Here is a 19684-nt window from a genome sequence, read left to right as displayed (position 1 = left end):
ATGAATGTTCATTGCGTGGTTTTTATAAGAGCTTTTATTTACTGGAAAACTAGCAATGTACGTCGAAACCGTGTTTGCCGATAAGAGGATAGCTGTCTTAAGAGGAAGATGCTTACATGTGTCCCCTCTGAACGACCATGTTCAAGTTATCCAACACCGACTTGTAATCAGACTTCTTGGGCGAGCCATAGTGCTTGTAAGCCCGCTCAACCAACACCGCAGCTGTGGCGTGCGCCGCCATTTTGGATTTTTTCTGTAGTGTCTTTACGTCAATGCGTGATCATTTTTTATCTGTGGACAAGAAAAATTGTGTTAACTTTGATTTTTGGAACGTTTTATGTGAAATTTGTTTAGGGACCCCCACACTTAAGAAAATTATTCGATTCGAGCTAAATTGAGACAAAACAAAATGTATTTTTTTTTGGTAGAATTGTAATATTGGACGCTAAAAACTTTTTCATTTCGCAGAGTGGTTTTCATATATTTTTAATGTCCATCTCTTCTGGACTGAGAATTCAGAAATATGGTATGCCTGGGCGTCTATGGGTGAGACGGAATCTACAAGTTTGTATGAAAAACATAATGTACAAGACTTAAAAGAAACCAAAGCAAATATTTTTGCAGCGGGCGGAGCTGGTGGCAATAGCTTGACAAGTGTTAACTTACGTAAAAGCCAAATGAAATTTTTTTTGTACGATTTCAAAAAACTGATGAGAAATAGTCGGAAATTTTCTTTTATATTTCGGAGTAGGTACAGCTAGTATAGAGTTGATAAAAATCAGAAAACGACGAAAAAAGTAGGAATGCGGACCCTGGGACCAGCGACTCCTCTGACGCTTCAATGTCATGGGAGATAGTCAAGAGACAACAGAAGCGATAGCACCATAGAATAAACTGATTTGTCGACTATACACATATAGGTAGGCATCAAAGTAGTAAGCATGAGCGGTGGTGTAATGGTTAAGACGCCTGCCTGTGGATCGAAAGGTTCCAGGTTCGAATCCTACTCGTGCCACATGAGTTTGTATACCAATCTGACTCATGTATAGTAGTTTTCATCGACCATTTGCTTCCGGTGAAGGAAAATATCGTGAGGAAACACAGCACACTTGTTGATTCTTATTAACTTGTGTGTGAAATGGAGAAGGCAATGGCAACCCACTCCATTAATCCAAGAAAGTTGTTGTGTGTGTTTAATTCCACGTAATTACCACGACCCTCAGCCATGAGGTATACGACTATGAAGACGGCATCAACATTTGTTTTTATTTAATAACAATTTGTAACCTCTCATCAAACCCTCTTCGAACGCCGACCTATGTTTACCACAGAATGGTTTAACCCAACGTCTAGCAAGGATATCTTCTAATTAGATACGACACATGTCACTAATGACTTTCAACTTTGGCATCTTTGCCATTGTTTTAAATAAACAGCTGCGTCATTGATCATAGTTCGATATTGTAATTATATTCATAAGGTTTTCGGGTTGGTAATATTGTAATAAGATTTAGAAAACTTCCTCTGTTTGCACCCGCAGTTATTTTGTGTATTGTATAATAATATAAGTAAAAAAAACGATTATATAACTTCGCTAATTAAAAAGTTGATCTAATATAGTATTTTTGAATTATGTACCCGCAAAAATAATGTATAAGAATATATAAATAAATATTATTATTTATTCCTTTAAATGAATGTTTTTCACGATCTTATTGTAAATTGCAAATGACTACAACACTTTTGCCTGACAATATTCGCTCATAATTTGTACACTTTGTATTTATCACTGAAAAACATGCTTTATGCTTATGCTCACTCTATAAAAGATCTAAAAATCTATTTTTAAACTTATTTAGACACCTAAAGTAAGTATAATAGTGAGATACTATTTTGTAACAGTGTTGGCAACACTACTTCCGGTGCAGATTGATCTTTCTTTATTTAAATTCGGAACGATAGGATTTCCATCGCATATTCAATCCAGGCTTATTGTATATATGTCTATGTTGAAGTTCACTCGGAAAGGAGGTCGTTTCGGCGACGAACCTGTCCGGAGTGTGTCGCGGCCCACTGAACTCTTGCTCAGTGACTTAGTGACGTATTGAGCGAATATCTTTATGCACGCGCTCAATAAAATTATTTGTTACAAAAAGATTGGTCTACATCCATAGTTTACATCCATACAATTTGTTTGTATTTTGTTATAAGTAAAAAAAAAGTTATTTCAAACAAACAAACAAATATTAAAGATCCAAAAGTTAGTCTGTGTGTCACGCTTGTACGGCTAAACTGCTGGGTTAATTTTGACGAAATTTGGAATATACTTAGCTAATGACTAGAAGTACATACACACTGAGTTTCAAATAATTTAAAATATATTGTGGTCAACATACGACATACATTACAGACTCGACAGTAGGCTAGTGATATTTTAAAAATAGAATTAGGTATGTTTTTACTTCATATTATGTTCACTTCGTTTCAAAAAATCTCTATATCGATTATAACTCATGGCTTGGTTTACTATTTTAAAAATAGAACAATATTTTTTAAAATCTTAATCATGATCACCGTTAAACTCTTTCCCATAAAGGTCGTTACCCACTCGATGACATAACAAGGTTGGCACACACCGGGTCCGGTCGTCCGAGACGTAATGGGTTGCGTCAAATCGAATACCTGTCTCATTTGATACTACCTCCACTTTGCACGCTGTTGTTTCTCTTATGGGTACAGTCGGTCTAACACTACCCAAAGTTATTGCAAATTAGCCGTTATTACCGTGGCATAAATAGAGGTTCGTGAACCTTGACATGTTGTTGACCGTATTTTGAAACATTTGCCGTTCAATAAAAAAAAAATAAAGTCACACCCAAAAAGAACAAAAGTATCCAAGATATTTCCGTGTATATTTTATCAACGAAATCAAAACACTGGTTCTATTTAACGTATAATGAAATATTGGTGATTTGATACCAAAATGACAGTTGGTCAACGCGAATTTTTCGCAAACGGCAATACCGGGCGTAAATTGAGCGTTAACCGTAAAATTTCTGTCCAAGTCTTAAGTACTGACCTTATTATTATTGCTATCGTACAGAAAATCAATAAGTATAAAACAAAGCTATTTCCTTTCTTCCTGTTTGTCCCTATGTATGCTTAGATCTTCAAAAATACGCAACGGATTTTGATGCGGCTTTCCTTATAGACAGAGTTATTAAAGACGAAGGTTTATTTGTATAATTTATTATGGTTTAACCCGAGCAAAACCGAGTCAGGCCACTAGATAACTATAATAGTAATATAGCTAACAAATCTATAATTTAGAAACAATTATACATTTACTTGCGAAATTATTTATAATTTGGCGCGAAAATTACCGGATAACCGTAATAAGTCGACGTCAATGTTTCGCGCCAAACATTACTTTCGAAAGAGCTACAGATTCGCAATGGCATACCTACAGCGAACGAAATTAAAAAATATAATGTAATTATTTTTAGAATAAAGTTTTCATTTTAGTTTCTATTCTAGTATCTGAATTTTATTTCAATTTCCTTTAAATTTAATTGCATTTATTTATTTATTCAATATTATAATGTTCACATTTTCTTTTACAAAAATAGATTCGCTTGACATTTCTATTTTTTATTTATATTGACAGTTAACATGAGTTGGCATTTTTATAAATGAGATGGGCGTGTTACACCTACAGAAAATTTAAAAACTATTGGTTGGATTTTCTTGTTACTAAATACGTTATATACCTAATAGTATCTATTTAAATTAAGATTAAAGTTTTAAGGTGGCTGGATTTGTAATACGTAAGTACATAGTATGTTTTCTGCTATCTATGGTTTTCTGTGTTTTAATTCTTCTTCTTCTTCTTATATTAACTTCTTGTTTTTCTTCTTATTCGTTCGGATAAATCCATAATAATTATACAAACCCTTCGGAGCTCTACCACGAAACAAAACACGTAGGACGTCATTGCGTCCACACGTTCTTTCTTTTTTACACAATGCTTATTTGATATGGGACAAAGAGATAGCATGTGGGCGTTAGTAACATGCTACGTATTTGTATGTTTCGTGGTAGGCCTCCTGGGTCCTGGATATTTATCTATGTTGTTAAGTAACGTATTGTTGAGCTAGTATCCCATAGTACAAATTATATCAATCTGTATGATTTGTCCTTAAAAAATAAGTATTTATTTAAACAGAGAAAATAATGTACTTGGTTAAGTATATAAAATAATATTCATTTCATTTGACACCCATCACACAATGGTGACAGTCGAGGTTGCTTACCATATGGTAATAACAATACCAAGGTTTCATGCCAAATGTCTTATTCACAATGATATTACGTGTATTTTAAACGCGAAATTGTAAAATTCACCATTTTTACGATCGTTTCCTGTCCCTTATCAGAAATAGTGGCCCATAAAAATCTCACAATCATTGTTTTTTACTTCCAATATTCATGAACTTATGTGACCAGCGATTGGCTGTGTATTCATGCGTGTGTATGTAATCTCATCTCCGTCTATTCCCCGTTGCTTTCGGAGCTGTCACTCCTCGAAGCTACGGGGCAGTCAAAAGTAACCTAAAAATTTTCAAGAAACTGCTTGTTCGATTTATCTTTCCAATTCTGATTTCGAATTTCGGTGGTTTTACAACCTGTTGTTGCGTGTGAGCTGCCTAGGCTGTCCGTTTCTCGTACAACATCCACGTGAGGATATGGAGAGGTTCTATTCACAGCTAGACCAGTCAGGTAAATATAGTAACTATAGGTAGTCAACACAATGTATCTGTGGTAGTCAATAATGTATTTATCATCTTATTAAATGTCCTTGACGACCTTCGTGGTCTATGGTCAATATGGTCGTCATGCCGGCCTTCTACACTGGAGATCCCGGGTTCGATCTCCGGTCAGGTAATGATGGAAAATTATCTTTTTCAGATTGACCTGGGTCTAGGATGTTTATAGATTATAGGATATAGTATCGTTGAATTAGTATCCCATAACATAAGTCTCGAACTTACCTTGGGGCTAGCTCAATCTGTGCGATTTGTCCATATATATTTATCCCTATACCTACATTAAAGAGGTTTGGGCGTGTAATCATGTTTGGAGTGTGACGTCATTCGTTTCGTAGCACCCAAATAAAAATATATATATTCTGATCAAAGTAATATCACTTATACGGAGCTGATACATGCACATGAGTACATATTGAAATAATTTATTATTAAAGTATTTAAGTTAAATTCATAAAAGTATAAAACAGGTAGATTGTTTGCTAGTCTCATAGAAACAAGAATTTGCAAGCTGATTCTCCTCCCGTGCAGACTTGATTTTACATCAATAAAGGGAAAAATTGATTTATAGATATTCTTCCTTCCGTCATTACCCACCAATAACGTGGCCTTCGAATTTCGCAATTCCCAGCTCTGTCTATCCCGTAAAGGATAAAGATGTGATATTGTTTCTATATAATGTCTAACATCTCAGCTTTGATATACTTATATATGTGCTTCAAACATAAGTTTGATTTCATTTTATGTTATTACAAAATATGTTGGTGAGCCAGAAAAATCGATAATAAAATAGTGTGTGTATACTTTACTGAATGGAGGATTCAAAATTACAATCGATAATAACTTTGTTAACTTATGGACAACTAAAGAGAAAGTTGAACCTCACTATAAAGTTAATCTTTGATTCTATGCGATGATTTCTATTGATATACTGGTACTGTTGCGATCAAAAGTGAAAAAATAATCAAAATCAAGTTTTAGTAATGTCATGAGTGTCTTAAAGGACAGGTTATAGACAGTTGAGGAAAGAAGACATGCGCCAACCTCGTTTAAAATGGGATTAGGTAATGGCCTGTGCCCTCAATGTCTATGTGGACATGAAGACACGTTATTAGTAATAATATCTATGTTTCCAGAATTTAGCCAATAATAGTTATTTAGACTTCTAAACTCATATTTATGAATATTTTATTTAGAAATAGAAATAAATTTATTCATAACATACTAATATAAATCACAGGAAATGAATAAAATGTTAATATTACAAAGGTACATTAAATATGCTACAAAAGGGTACCACTCAGCTTATGCCGTGACGAAGAGCAATGACGCTGATTTTCAGTGATACCAAACAAGATTTCTAGTAAACTCGTTCTTATCGTAATTTTTCATTCAAGCATTTTCGCATTCGACTGTACAAAATTACATAATTTATGATACTGTCTACTTTGGAGGTAGATTTGATTACTTAATTTGTAATTGAGTGGGCATTACAATGTAATTGGACTGATAATACGGGCTGTGCACATCGAATGCATACGCAGCATGAATGTATTATGAATTTGAACTCGCGTATGCATCACACAATCGTGTAGTGTACGAGCTGCATATGCATTTGTACAGGTCTTTTTAGCATGAGAGTCACATTGATTCGACAGGAAGCTTGGTATTTGGCCGAATATATATGACGAGCTGCGCCCCATTGTTTCGCTTCCGTGGGAGATTTCATGATAAAAAGTTCCCTATGTGTAATACCAGGTTATAGTCTATCCGTGTACCAAATTTCATGATATTCCGTTCAGTAAATTTTGCGTGAAAGGGCAACAATAACAACATACACACACAACAACTCAACTTACTTTTGAAACTTAAATTATTTTAGACATAAGTTAACTCTTCTTATTAGTTCTACTGTAGGTACACACATTTTTGTGGAACGCAACCTAGATTATAAATCCCTGTTTTGTATTTTTTGTTTAGTAATAGTTGTGATAAAATAAATAAACTAAATGAATATATAACATAGTAGGTCTTATTCGAAATTTATCCACAACTCGATGCGTCACATCTAAAAATTCAAACGAAATTACACCCACATAGTAAAGGACATAGCAAAATATTGTTTTTACATATCCGTGTTTAAACTTAGGTTAAATGCCAAGTGTAATAATAATAACCATCACACAATATGTATGTAATGTAATGTAACAATTATATTTATTGTTGTTGCATTTTAAATTACCTAATTATCGTTATAGAATCCACTCTGTGACCTCATCATGTGTGTCTTTCCATCAATTGGTAAATACGAGTACAAAATATTACACGTGCATTCATTCGGCTGTTGCGTGTGGTCCCGCCCTATAATAGGACCACTCTGTATTCTCCTGTGGCATAGCCTTGGCTCTTGATGGACAACAATAACATTCTTAGAGAGTTTTGACGTTAGTTGTTAAATCGCAGCCCTATTCTTAAAACTTTGAGGTTATTTATTACCCAGCCATTCGCAGCCTGACCACTGTTCATGTGATAAATTTACGCGGGTGAAGCCGCGAACAAAAGCTTGTGAGAAAATTAGTGAAGATGTATTTTTATTATTCTTTCACGCGGAATCTACAATCTATTTTGATGAAATTTTACACACCTAGGGTAGAATAACCTATACATATTTTAATTTTACTTTTTTATCTTGATATTCCTATGTGAGCTAACCCTAGGAATAGTTAGTTCATATTCATACTCCATACTAAATAATAAAGAGAAAAAAATTGTATTTTTGTTGCTTTGTTTGTTGTGTATAAACCCAAACTACTGGGCCGATTTTGATGAAATTTGGCACAGAGATAGACGAGACCTTCTGGAGTGACATAGGGTTTTTATTATGGTTTTAACCGAGTGAAACCGGACTAGACCGCTAAGTGTTTAATAAAATAGAATGATTTGTGCCCACCGGCAGCTTGTTTTTGGACAAAGTATTTACATATTCTATATGAGTAAAGACTAACGTCACATTCTGATTAAATTCGTATTGTATGTAAATATTTGGTAAGTACAAAAAATATGATTGACAGCCGTATCCAGTCATGCATATTCTGAAAATCCCGCTGAAAATTGTTGAACGATATTTTTTAAATGACGCATTATCACATACACATGTAAAACGGGACACTTTGAAATTGAGAATCAATGATCAACACTTTGACAAGGTTGTACCTATAGGCGGGACGACATTATATATAGACATAGTATCTTTAAAACTATTGGATAAAAAAGTTAATTAACAAAAGTAGAAATGACAGATGATGATGTGAGAGATGAAGTTTTTTTTTGAGACTTTGTATTATCATCGTCAGAGAAATCTTGTTGCATTCGACGCGTGACAAAAAAGTCATGTCTATGCAGTAAACTGTTGAGAGCTCTCTCATCCGGAGCCAATCCTGGGTAGACCATTAGGTCATGCATATCATAATAATGCATTGTCATCCAAACTCAATGTGTGTACAAAATTTCATAGGTTATATACCTATGCTTTAAAATTCAGGTTCAAATGAAGCTTGTAAAGTAGCAAAATATACTTCGTGCGTCTTTAAAACGTCATCAAATTAAATAACCTACGAATTTCTAAATACATAAATACAATTATACAGGATTTTTGTAACATATTGCATTCTAATTCATCTCTTTACGTTTTATGCCGACGATTAACATTGATAGTTAGCTAGGTACTAGTTTTCCTTCACCGGTGCGGTGGTGGTCTGAAAACTATAATACATGAGCAGGTTTCGTACCTGAGACCTTTCGGTTCACTGGACTTACTTAACCACTGCACCACCAGCATATATCTATTAATCGAAACTAACATTTATCAAGCGAAACGTAAAACTATTTTAACTGATTTATAAACAAAAAAATGACTGAAAGCAAAATCACACGTGAAAGTTAATTTGAAAATGCTGAAAGAAAATATAGAGAAAGGAATAATAAATTAATTGGCTTGTCAGATTGGTTACAACATAATTCTCAAAGAGGTTTTACGTCAGGCATGCGGCCGGTCGTACCGTAGAATCTTCAAAATTTTATTTATTTGTATGTATATAATGTTCATGTACACGAAATGTGATGCAATATATATATATATATATATATATATATATGTCTAGGAGTCCGGACCCGTGCATCACCTAGGTTCTCCACCTGGTGGAAGCACAGGGACTTATAGGCCCCGTTAGGTTGTATTGCAAGTGGAAATCCATAGTCTCTATCGGAAAACGTGTTAATATGTATGTATGTAGTTGTGTTACTTGGCACGGATGGAAGCCTTCAAGTGGTAGGCGGAAACTGCAGGAAACTGCTTTTAAATTTACACTACGGTTAGCGACGTTACAGACAGCTAACGGGGTCAATGTGCCGGCTGGTCACTGCCCAGTCGCGGCCTACTGCGCGTGCGCAGACCAAAATATAAATTTATTATTTTTTTTATGTTTTCACAGTGAGTGGCCAGCTTGTTTTATTTATATCGTCATTATTTATTTATTTTATCAGTGCATATGCCTTTCTCAGTAAATAGCAAAACGATGACACGAAAATGGTTATGGGGGTGGTAGTATTCAAAAGCGATTAAGGGATTTAAGGCCTTGGACCGCTGACAGGCAAAGACGGCATTCTCAGAAAGGCTGACGTTAGCATAGCAGAATTAAAAAAAAATACTTTTAAATTATAAAATTACGTTTACTTTTTACGTGAGTTTCAGCCGTGAATGCAGGGTTGAGAGAGAGAGAGAGAGAGATGGTATCTGAAGAGTTTGGGTTTTTGTAATGTTATCTTATAAGACCTTCACATATGTGATAAGAGAGGAAACAATAAACAATTAACTCTTTTGTTGTCACGAATTCGTTTTTGAAAATGTATGAATTTATCTCTGAGTGTTTTTTTATATTTTCTCATCGATATAGCCTGAAATTTTTGGGAAATTAGGGCACTCGTGAATATGTTCGTAAATCGTTAAAGTCCCTAAAAGATCTAAAAAATTCTTAATCGAGACTGAACATAGATTTAAAGTTTGTACGCATATTTTCAAGTGTTAGGGACTCTTCAATGGTACTTTCTAGAAGGTTAGAAGGTAATACCACAATGTTGGTTCTTAACGCCGACCAAATATTCGGACCGACCGCAGTGACGTACCTAAACAATCGAAGCCCTGGGACAAAAAAGATTTAAGAACCGTAAATGAGTTGTTAAGTTTTATTATATGAAATCATGAGTACGTAATCGTGGCGGATGATTCCGCCATAGAATAAAACCAATCCGTATCTTCCCGTGGATGTTGTAAGAGGCGACCTTAGGAGACTCTCAAGCATTTTAAATGGCAGGAAACAGAGGCCGGCAGGCAGCCGGTTAAAAAACCACAAACAAATTTTCAAAATGTTTCTGTATAGTATCCCGGGATTCGAAGCGTCATAATATTATATAACACTTGCTGTCTTTGACATTATTTTGTCAAGAATGTGTTTAAGAAAAGTGGCAACAAATGTTCTATAACATTTCGTAACACGCTGTGTGGGAGCATCTATAGCCAAGAATGTAACTCAACTCGCTGACATGAGAGATAGAGAAAAAAAAGGTCGAAGTGCCCTCTGAACTTGAGTGCCCCGTTGCACAGTATCTAGATAGCTACGCCACCCGACGGCGAAGGCCTCAGTTTGTTTAACCCTATTCTGCGTCCTTCGGAACCGGTCCAAAAGACCGCGACCCACTGCACTGTTACGTCAAGCAATTACGTGATTCTGTTAGCCGAGTTCGAATCCCGGGTTAGAACTAATGTCGAGGAGAAATTATGGCCGAAAACATAAAAAATCTACATAATATTGAGACGACATGTGAGATGGTTGACATATACTGGCTGATATGAAATAGTTTTCTCCATTAAGTGGTAGGCACGTAAATACTATAATATTATTATATAGAGGTAAGCGTTTGTGAGTTTGTATGTTTGAGGCGTGTAATCTCCGAAACTACCTAACCGATTTCAAAAATTCTTTCACCATTAGAAAGATACATTATCCACGATTGCTATAGGCTATATTTTATCTCAAAATTCCCACGGGAGCGAAGCTCCGGGCAACATCTAGTGGTGGAATAAAAAAAGAAAATTATTTTACGCAATGAAGAATTGGTAGTCAGTTAGTCATGTAATTAAGATAAAAAAAAAACTCAAATATGCTCTGACACTTCCTCTATTTTTTGGGCGTTCTCCCGGTTACCTCCGTAGTCGTTGTGCGTCGGAGCCCAGGGTCCGCTTTCGACTTTATCGTCCCCACTTCGCACGGTCGTCGGCATCCCTAGTTGTCAAACTATTGGCACGCATATCATCCTTGACGACATTAAAATATTCTCTGACACTATACACGCAATACGCATTGCATGCTACTGCAAAAATTGAGTGAAAAACATAAATAGATGTACAAATGTTAGGACAGAACTACATTTTTTCTATATATGGACCTCTGATAAAACTTGTTGAACAAACATTGTTGTTTATGCCTATTCCACCTTCTTAATCCTCTTAAACTGTTAGGCTATGACCATCCAAGAGGATATGTAGTGATCCTATTCTACCATACGCCACGAGACGTCAACTACATCATCGTAATGAAAATGAGTTTGCGTGTAAGCAAGAAGTAAAGATGCAATATTTTTTATACACGGTTGCTATCTCATGTTTTTATAACACGTATTGTCCAGCCATGGATATAATTATATGTTTTATATTATTGTTCTTATAATTATATTTTTTTAATAGTTATAAATTATCTCATTCTATTGTTACATCTATATTATTAGTTGTTTTGTCTTTTGTCTCATAAATATTTTCATTAAAATGAAACTGGTCTGGTCTAAAAAAATATATTTTGCTCTATGAAATCACTAGCGTTAACTTTGGTCTGAGTTAATTATCCACGACAAAAATACTTTTTCAGCGATGAAAGGTATCACATGTCCTTCTCTCTCTTTCTCATATGAGCGTTTTCCTGTTTGCTTTTTTCATTGAGCATCGGAGCCCAGAGTCCTCTTTCCTACTTTTTTGCACGGTCGTCGACAACCCTAACTGTCAAACCATTGACACGCATATCATCCTTGACGACATCAAGCCAGGTATCTTATATCCTTCTCTATACATGTAACTATATGTCAGTTAAGAAGAAGAAGATATAGGTTGTACTCAACCTACAGCGATAAACCGAACAGGTAACAAATAAAGGAATTCACTTTCACATTTTTTTTAGTTTGTCAAAGTCAAAAAGTTTATTCAGAAATTACACCCCAATAGACATTTTTAAGGCAAATTTTAAATAACTTTTACTCGGCTAGAAAAATCACACTATGTGCAGTAGTTTTTGAGGTAGACTGATAGATGTGGCACAGGGCTTTATCATTTTAGATACAATCGATTCCGGAAAATTTAAAGCTAAGTTCTAATGGTAATTGTTACTCGTAAGTATCATATACATGTTAATGATGGTTGGCTATGCGATACAATGATACAAATAGTGTACTTTACAACAGATTTAAATGAAGGTAGGTACAATTAGTTTGTGATGTAAAATATCACATCATAGAAAATGCAACATACGAAATGTATTAGGTATGATGAATCCACGCCAATGAGCTCGCGTGGTAAATTATCCAGGGTTCATATATCGAAGTATACTTAGATGAAATTCTCTAGAGAAAGTGTCGTAATTTCGACATAATGTGTCTATAATGCGGGGAGATCCGTCCAGTAATGATGGCTGTCTTTTATCTAGTTCCTTTTTCCGTGTTTGTCTTCCTTCAATACACCCACGTTTATTTTTAACTGCAGATGACAGAAACTTGTCTGTGTATCTGCATGTCTATCAACCATGGAATTAGTAGGTACTCCGTATAGTACTTACTAAATCTATGCCATCAACAATCAATCAATCAAGATTTGGATCTAGGTAAAAAAAAACTAGATTTTCTTTATTTGAAAGAGAATTTAATCGAGAGTGTTCGTAGCCTATGTTTTCTAGCTGATGAGAGGATTTCTAGATGATGGAGTCCCACCCATGGAATTAGTAGGCACTCCGTACAACGGAGTACTAATTCCACACCACACAAGTACGAACCACATCAAGTAATCGCAGTCGCATGTCCATCAATGTGCAGGTTTCCTCACGATGTCATAATTATAATAGACTATAGTGAATAGACTTATGAAGTTGCGACCCACGCTTTAAACATTTTGGCGTAGCCTCCATCCAATATTTGATGGTAATAAGTCAACGGAAGTCAAAAATCTCCATTGTTATTCAGAATGCAACACGACTTCCATTTCGTAAAGTTGGTTTAGCATGTATCTCACGTGTAGACTTGTCAAGTTCAGTACGAATAGTTTAAAATATGCAGTATCACGGGGTGGACAGAGCCACGACATTCGAATGCCACGGTTAGCTGGTCAGCAGGCTTTTTTGTGGAATGAACATATGGAAATTCAAATTGTTACTTAGAATCTGAGTACTGCATATCCACCCATGAGTGATGTCTTAGTTGTGGCAGTTGACAGGCGCCAGAAACATTCGCAACAAAGGTCGATGTTTGGCAGGCGGCCAGTCGTCAAATCATAGCCTAATCTTAACATGACGTTTTCTTTATACGCTGACTCCGAGGCGTCACAGCCGCGATAACCTAGAACATGCGAAGATCTAATCTCCGAAGAAAAGATTGTGCCAGTTGTTTTCTGGAGTAGTGCTTTTCCCTTTATACATAAGAAGCTCTGTATATAAAAAAAGGCCGACGCAGAATCGACATCGCATAGACCACCCATATAACCAATAGGGCTGCAACAAGCCATAACGGATCGAACCCAATGCCTCCAGTTTTCACAACCGCATCCTCCTGCCATTTATATTGCTAATGGACGTTGCGCAGCCCTCAAGGGCAGGTTACAAAGATAAACGTGCCCCGAATGGTAGACACAAGGTTAATTTCACTCATGACAACATTGGAATACTGATTTCTACTAGCGCGGTCACTGACCGGGAGAATTCTGGTTTCTAGAAGACCATACAATACTTCCAGTGACCATACTATTGATGAGCTGAAGGGATGGTCTTCGACTTTGCCTGTCGATATTTTCCAGCTATTTTTATGGTATAGGCAAACTCACTCATTTGCCATAAAAATAAAACTACTATGGGCTTCCATTCAGAAATTACTTCATTAAGAAGCGGTGGTGGTGTAATGGCTAAGGCTACCTGTGGATCGAATGGTCCCATGTTCCAATACTACTCGTGCCACATGAGTTTGTATACCTGAGTGAGTTTGTATATCTGACTCATGTATAGTAGTTTTCATCGACCACCACTTGTTTCCGGTGAAGGAAAAACATCGTGAGGAAACCTACACACTTGTTGATTATTAACTTGTGTGTGAAATGGAGAAGGCAATGGCAAATCACTCCATTAATAATGCCAAGAAAGTTATTACGTGTGTTTCATTCCATATTATGACCACGACCCTCAGTCATGGGGAATACGACTATGAAGAGATTATTATTGATAGAAAAAAATATATACTTAGTCAACTATAGAGATGTTTCAAGAATCAAGAATTGACAGGCATCAATGAAAAATTCTTAATTCAGGTGACCAAGACTTGTATAAATGCCAATTTCTGAATTTTTGAATTTCTGAATTTCATTTCTGAATAAATGATTTGATTTGATCGATCATAGATCGATATTCTTCATCTATTACAAGTTATCGTTGTGGTTATTATTCTGTCTGTACTAGTGTAGAATTACACCACAGATCTAGCTGGTCACGATTCGTTTCCTGCAGTATAACCACAGTTATTGGTCAATCTCTCATGTACTCATGTATCAATTAAATCATTATCATCTTACCAACATAGCGATGATTCCGACCCATTGTCTTTGGTTTGACACACGCAACATTTAATGTAAGATTCCTTGGAAATACATATAGATTTTCTAGCTGTTTGAGTCCCACTGCTGGGCAAAAGCCTCACCTAACTTCCTCCACGAATTCCTAAGCTTGGTGTTGTCTTGTCATTCTTTGCCAAATCTTTCGATTCTCATGGATTCCAACTGACGGATACAGGAACAGAGGTAGGCTTAGGACGACATGGTGGGATAACATTTAATATATTCATAACAACTCCCGGCTTACCTTATTGTATATACTAAATCGTAATCCTAAACTATGAAATAATTATAATTAATTATTACGCTGTTCAATTTTTGCATGTGAGTAACAAAGATCATGACTTACGTAGTTATAATTCACTGGAGTCACGCGAATGAAGTCGCGGGCGGAAGCTAGTTGAAAACAAATTAAATCAGATAGATTCCTGGTTTTCAGAGGTTTTTAAAATATGAGGTACCCAATATTTTAATAATAATGTTACATGTAGGTATATTTTATAGTATATTGAATTTCATGTTCGAGTATATTGGATTTCATGTTTCTCTTCAACTTGCATTATATGAGTTTTTTTTTATAACCCTAATAATAGGTGCGAAAGTTTGAGGATGTATGTGTGTATGTATTATTGTTTATGTTACTCTTTCACGCAAAATTTAGTAAACCGATTGTTATCAAATTTGGTACACAGGTGCAATTTAACCTGGAATAACATATAGGTGCAGTTATTTAATAAATTGACCGTAGTTAGATTTTTAGGACATAAAAATAGTAATTAAATGTTTATATAACTGTAAATTTTAAACATCTGTGCGCATTATTCACCAGATTGGCAAGTAAATTTAAAAGCATTAAAAAAAAATAGAATACATCTCGATTAATGCATAATAAATTAAAATGAGAACGCATGACAAACATCTTACCGAAATGCAAAGTTTCACCTCCTTTTACTTTCGATGATTTCGCACTGATCACTGGCACAAAAAGTCACTCTAAAAAAAATAAAATAAAAATCACAGACTGAATAAAAGTTTTTTTCGGAGGGAAGTTTGACGCGCACGGTTTGACAGACGTTTAAATTTGAAAATCGAACGATTTCCTTTTCCACGACGTGTCGTCGTGCGCGAACCGCGGTCTGCTCTACACTGTCACGTTAAAATGCTCTCTCCTGGAGCGTAGATGTTATAACCTTGAGATATGGCAAATATTTAATTTCTTTAAGTTCTAATTTATGAATATTAATACTACATTTGCATACAATCATGAAATTGACAACGTATTGGAATAAATTGTAAGAAAATATTTTAAATATTGAGGAACCATGGTTCTTTCCATGACTACAAAACAAACCCAATGATCGCATCGTAATGGTAAATACTTGATAATTTGCGTTAAAATGTGTCAATAATTAAAACAAAATCTAGTACTGGTAATAATGTTTATCTGTAGTAATCAATTACTTATTGTAAAATAAATTTGACACTGAGCTCAAATCCTAATCAACATGAAAATTATTTACAATTTCATTCATCCGTAGTTTGCGAAGTGGTGATGGGAACATCATTTTCGCAATGTATATCCAGGTCTATGTGTGACAGTAGATTTCATGAGGCTGAGATAATGATGATTAAGTATTACAAACATCACCGTTTTTTTTAGGTATCAATAACAGAAAGTCAATACCAAATAAGCAAATATAATATTTCAACCAAAATTTTGGATGCGGTATTTCTACCTTATCGTATCTAAGCATCACGAAGGCTATGTTTTTGCGTGTCGTGACGTCGTCACACGAAATGAGACGCCTTTCTCCAGTACGGTTTTGGAACGCGACCGAGTAACTTCGATTATAATAATATCGATAATACATATTCTAAATTTAGATTTGATTTACTTTATGCCTTGGATTGTTGTAAAAAAAAAACTTGAAATGTCACTAGCGCGTTGAAGTCTTTTGAATGTCAAAGGGATTGGAAAAAAATTGAGTTTGTTTTTACATGTAACTGTGCAAATGTTTAAAATTAAATAAAAACAAATTGTTATGCTTTAATCATAGTCGAATGCTAGAAATATGCTCGTATTTTGTAGCATTGATAATTATTATAGTTATTTAAAAGACGTTAAAAATGTATAGGTATATTATAATTATATTATAATTTATGTTCATTTTTAATAAGAACTATGTCGTGTAATCGAATATTTCGAAATTCCATTCACGGTAGTATATGCAGTAGTCCAATCGTAAGTGAATGAGAAAAGAATATAGGTATTCTTTTTATTATTAAGACATACTTAACCTACATAGAAACTTTTCTGACCAAAGTCAAAATTGAAGAAGTAGCAAACGGGACCCTGCGCTCCGACGATTTACGGCTGTGGAAGAAACTTAGAATACGCAGTAGGCGAAAAAAGAAAACGCAGTAGGCGAAGTGCGGGTTTGCATTTAACTTCTCAACATCGAATCGATTCGAAGCGAGACGCAGTGAACCAATCACATTGCGCCATTGTGACGCAACGACAAACACACTGCGATGTGATTGGTTCGCTGCGTCTCACTTCGAATCGATTCGATGTTGAGTGAGATGCAAACCCGCACAAAACCCTCTGATGAGAGATAATACAACTTAACTTATTAGGTGCTTGGCCACATGATACTCTCATTTATAAAGATTTAAAGGATTTTTAAAGGACCAGTTCAGAAGTATAGACTAAATGTTACCGTTAAAAATTGTGTTTCAGAAGCGCTTCATAGGTATAACCAGAAAAAAACACTCAGCTAACCCAATGACATCCCGCCAGATTTATCTAGCAGTAATATCTGTGAGATTACAAGTATAAAGAAAGTTTTAAAAATAATTATAAGATAAGTTTGTTGTTTACCTCTTCACGCTCTAATCTACTCAACCGATATTATTGAAATTTTGCACGTATGCAGTTTGAAGTATCGATAATGACATAGCTTTCATCTCGGAAAAAAATAACTGAACTGAAAATTTACGCGTGCGAAGCCGCGGGCAACAGCTAGTAATCTAATCTAAATACGAATATTAATTCTCCAAAGTCCAAAGTGAACTCGACGATTCGCAACCCGCCATGTCATCCTCATATGAATGTCGCAACTCGGCTCCGCCTCGGAAGTGCCAAGAGTGAGTTGCGCAACCTTTTCGCAAGTTCTATAAGCGGTCATGTGGAACGGATTTTTACTCTGTAGAAATGATGCTATTTCCAATAGGTTAATTTTAATGATACTTTAAACACAAATTGTAAAATTAGCTCAAAATGTTTCGATTTACGATCTTGAATCCTATTCCTAACTAATATATAATGCGAAAGTAAGTTTGTTTGTCATTTCTTCACGCTTATTACCCAACAAATCTCTTGAGATTTTCATAGTAGGTAATCTGAAGTACGGAGAAGGACATAGGGTACCTTTCATCTCGAAAATTCCCACTTTGCAGTTAAAAATTTTAACAAAGTTAAGAATTAGTTTTTATCTAAATTATTCATTTTTATTGTGACTTATATTCTGAAAAAATTGAAGTGATATTGTCTTGGTCCGATTTCAGAGAATGGTAGTCAGATTTGAGTTTTATTACAATAAAATGTAGATCCAACAGTTTGCCAAGCGATTTTGGCTAGACGTTTTTATGATAAATTACTTATATACGATACTTTACGTTCTGTTAATGGCTCATTTTAGATGATCGTGCTGTGTACACTAAATTTAGGCACTTTACTTGTTCAGTAATGTATAGCGCTGAAGTATAAAAAAGCAAAACTGTAATTTGTCTGTATGTGTATCTTAATGAATAAATAAAAATAATTTTTAAGTCAAACAGCGCTAATGACTATATGAGCTCGAAATCTCTTTAGAGATTGCAGTTAAAAGTAACACCAAATTAAATTTATCATGAAATATTAATAAAATTAAACTGACTACGAGCTGAATATGGTCGTGGACTGCTGAGGCAACTTTTGACGTTGCCTTTAAAAGGTAATAAAATTTTGGTAAATATTGTAGGACTGTAAATAATACTGCACGTGCACTATGTAATCTTTATTTAGTAAAGAACATTTTCCTTAAATATAGCCGCCTCGGCTGCAGTCTCTGGAATCGCGTGAAAAAGGCGGCAACCATACGCAATGACATTAGACATTGACGTATGTGCCAATGACAGCTTAATACAAAATATACAACAGTTTCTTCCCTCCTAAGGAAAATAAAATTCTTAAAATAAAAGTTAAGACACCATTCTTAAATTAAACTTTAAACTAGGTTATAAATCGTGTCTTTGGACAGGTTTATGAATTTCTAGTACTTCTACGTAATACAGGTGTAGTAGTACGGCTAGGTACCACCGGTACTGATGGTGAAAGCATAGGTGGATCTACAGGAACCAACGGTGAAGGTACAGAAGGAGTTACAATATCATCAGCTACTGCCGGTGGTGAATTTACAGGAATTAACGGTGACGATACAGAAGGATTCACAACATTATCAGCTACTTCTGGTACATCTTCTGATTGCGAATACCCTTCCATATTATCAAGTGAAACTGGAATATTGTCACCGACCCGACGCAGTTGGTCGATGTGCCGACGCCACAGTAAACCATTGTCTAATCTTATTAAGTAATGTAACATGCCAAGTTTTTTTTTCGACATTACCCAGTTTCCAATCTCCCTTTCCTCGGTAATTTTTAACAACCACTCTTTCTCCAGGCAGTAATTTCCGCACCCATACTACCTTTAATTGTTGTTTTTGAGGCAGTACAGTATCTTTATTTGGGCAGTTTGCATACTTGGTAGGGCATAATAATGAAAACAGGTGTTCCATATATTCGATTTTTAATAGTCTACAGAAAATGCTCATCAGGCTGACCAACTTTTGTT

General features: G+C 35.2%; 1 protein-coding gene across 1 annotated transcript in view; it reads right to left on the bottom strand.

The window, feature by feature from the left end:
- Positions 1-15963, bottom strand: part of LOC128680501 (uncharacterized protein) — a 30202-nt gene extending 14239 nt beyond the window's left edge. Inside the window, exons 1-2 of the mRNA XM_053763703.1 lie at positions 15715-15963; positions 117-291 (exon numbers count right to left, since the gene is read on the bottom strand). Of these exons, the coding sequence (XP_053619678.1) occupies positions 117-241 (125 nt within the window). The 5' untranslated portion in view covers positions 242-291; positions 15715-15963. The remainder of the gene's footprint in view (positions 1-116; positions 292-15714) is intronic.
- Between the last annotated feature and the right edge of the window lie 3721 nt (positions 15964-19684).

This window comes from Plodia interpunctella, chromosome 24 (assembly GCF_027563975.2).
Source record: "Plodia interpunctella isolate USDA-ARS_2022_Savannah chromosome 24, ilPloInte3.2, whole genome shotgun sequence".
Lineage (NCBI taxonomy): Eukaryota > Metazoa > Arthropoda > Insecta > Lepidoptera > Pyralidae > Plodia > Plodia interpunctella.
The sequence above is the reverse complement of the archived record's forward strand: the minus strand, read 5'-3'. Positions and strand labels throughout refer to the sequence as shown.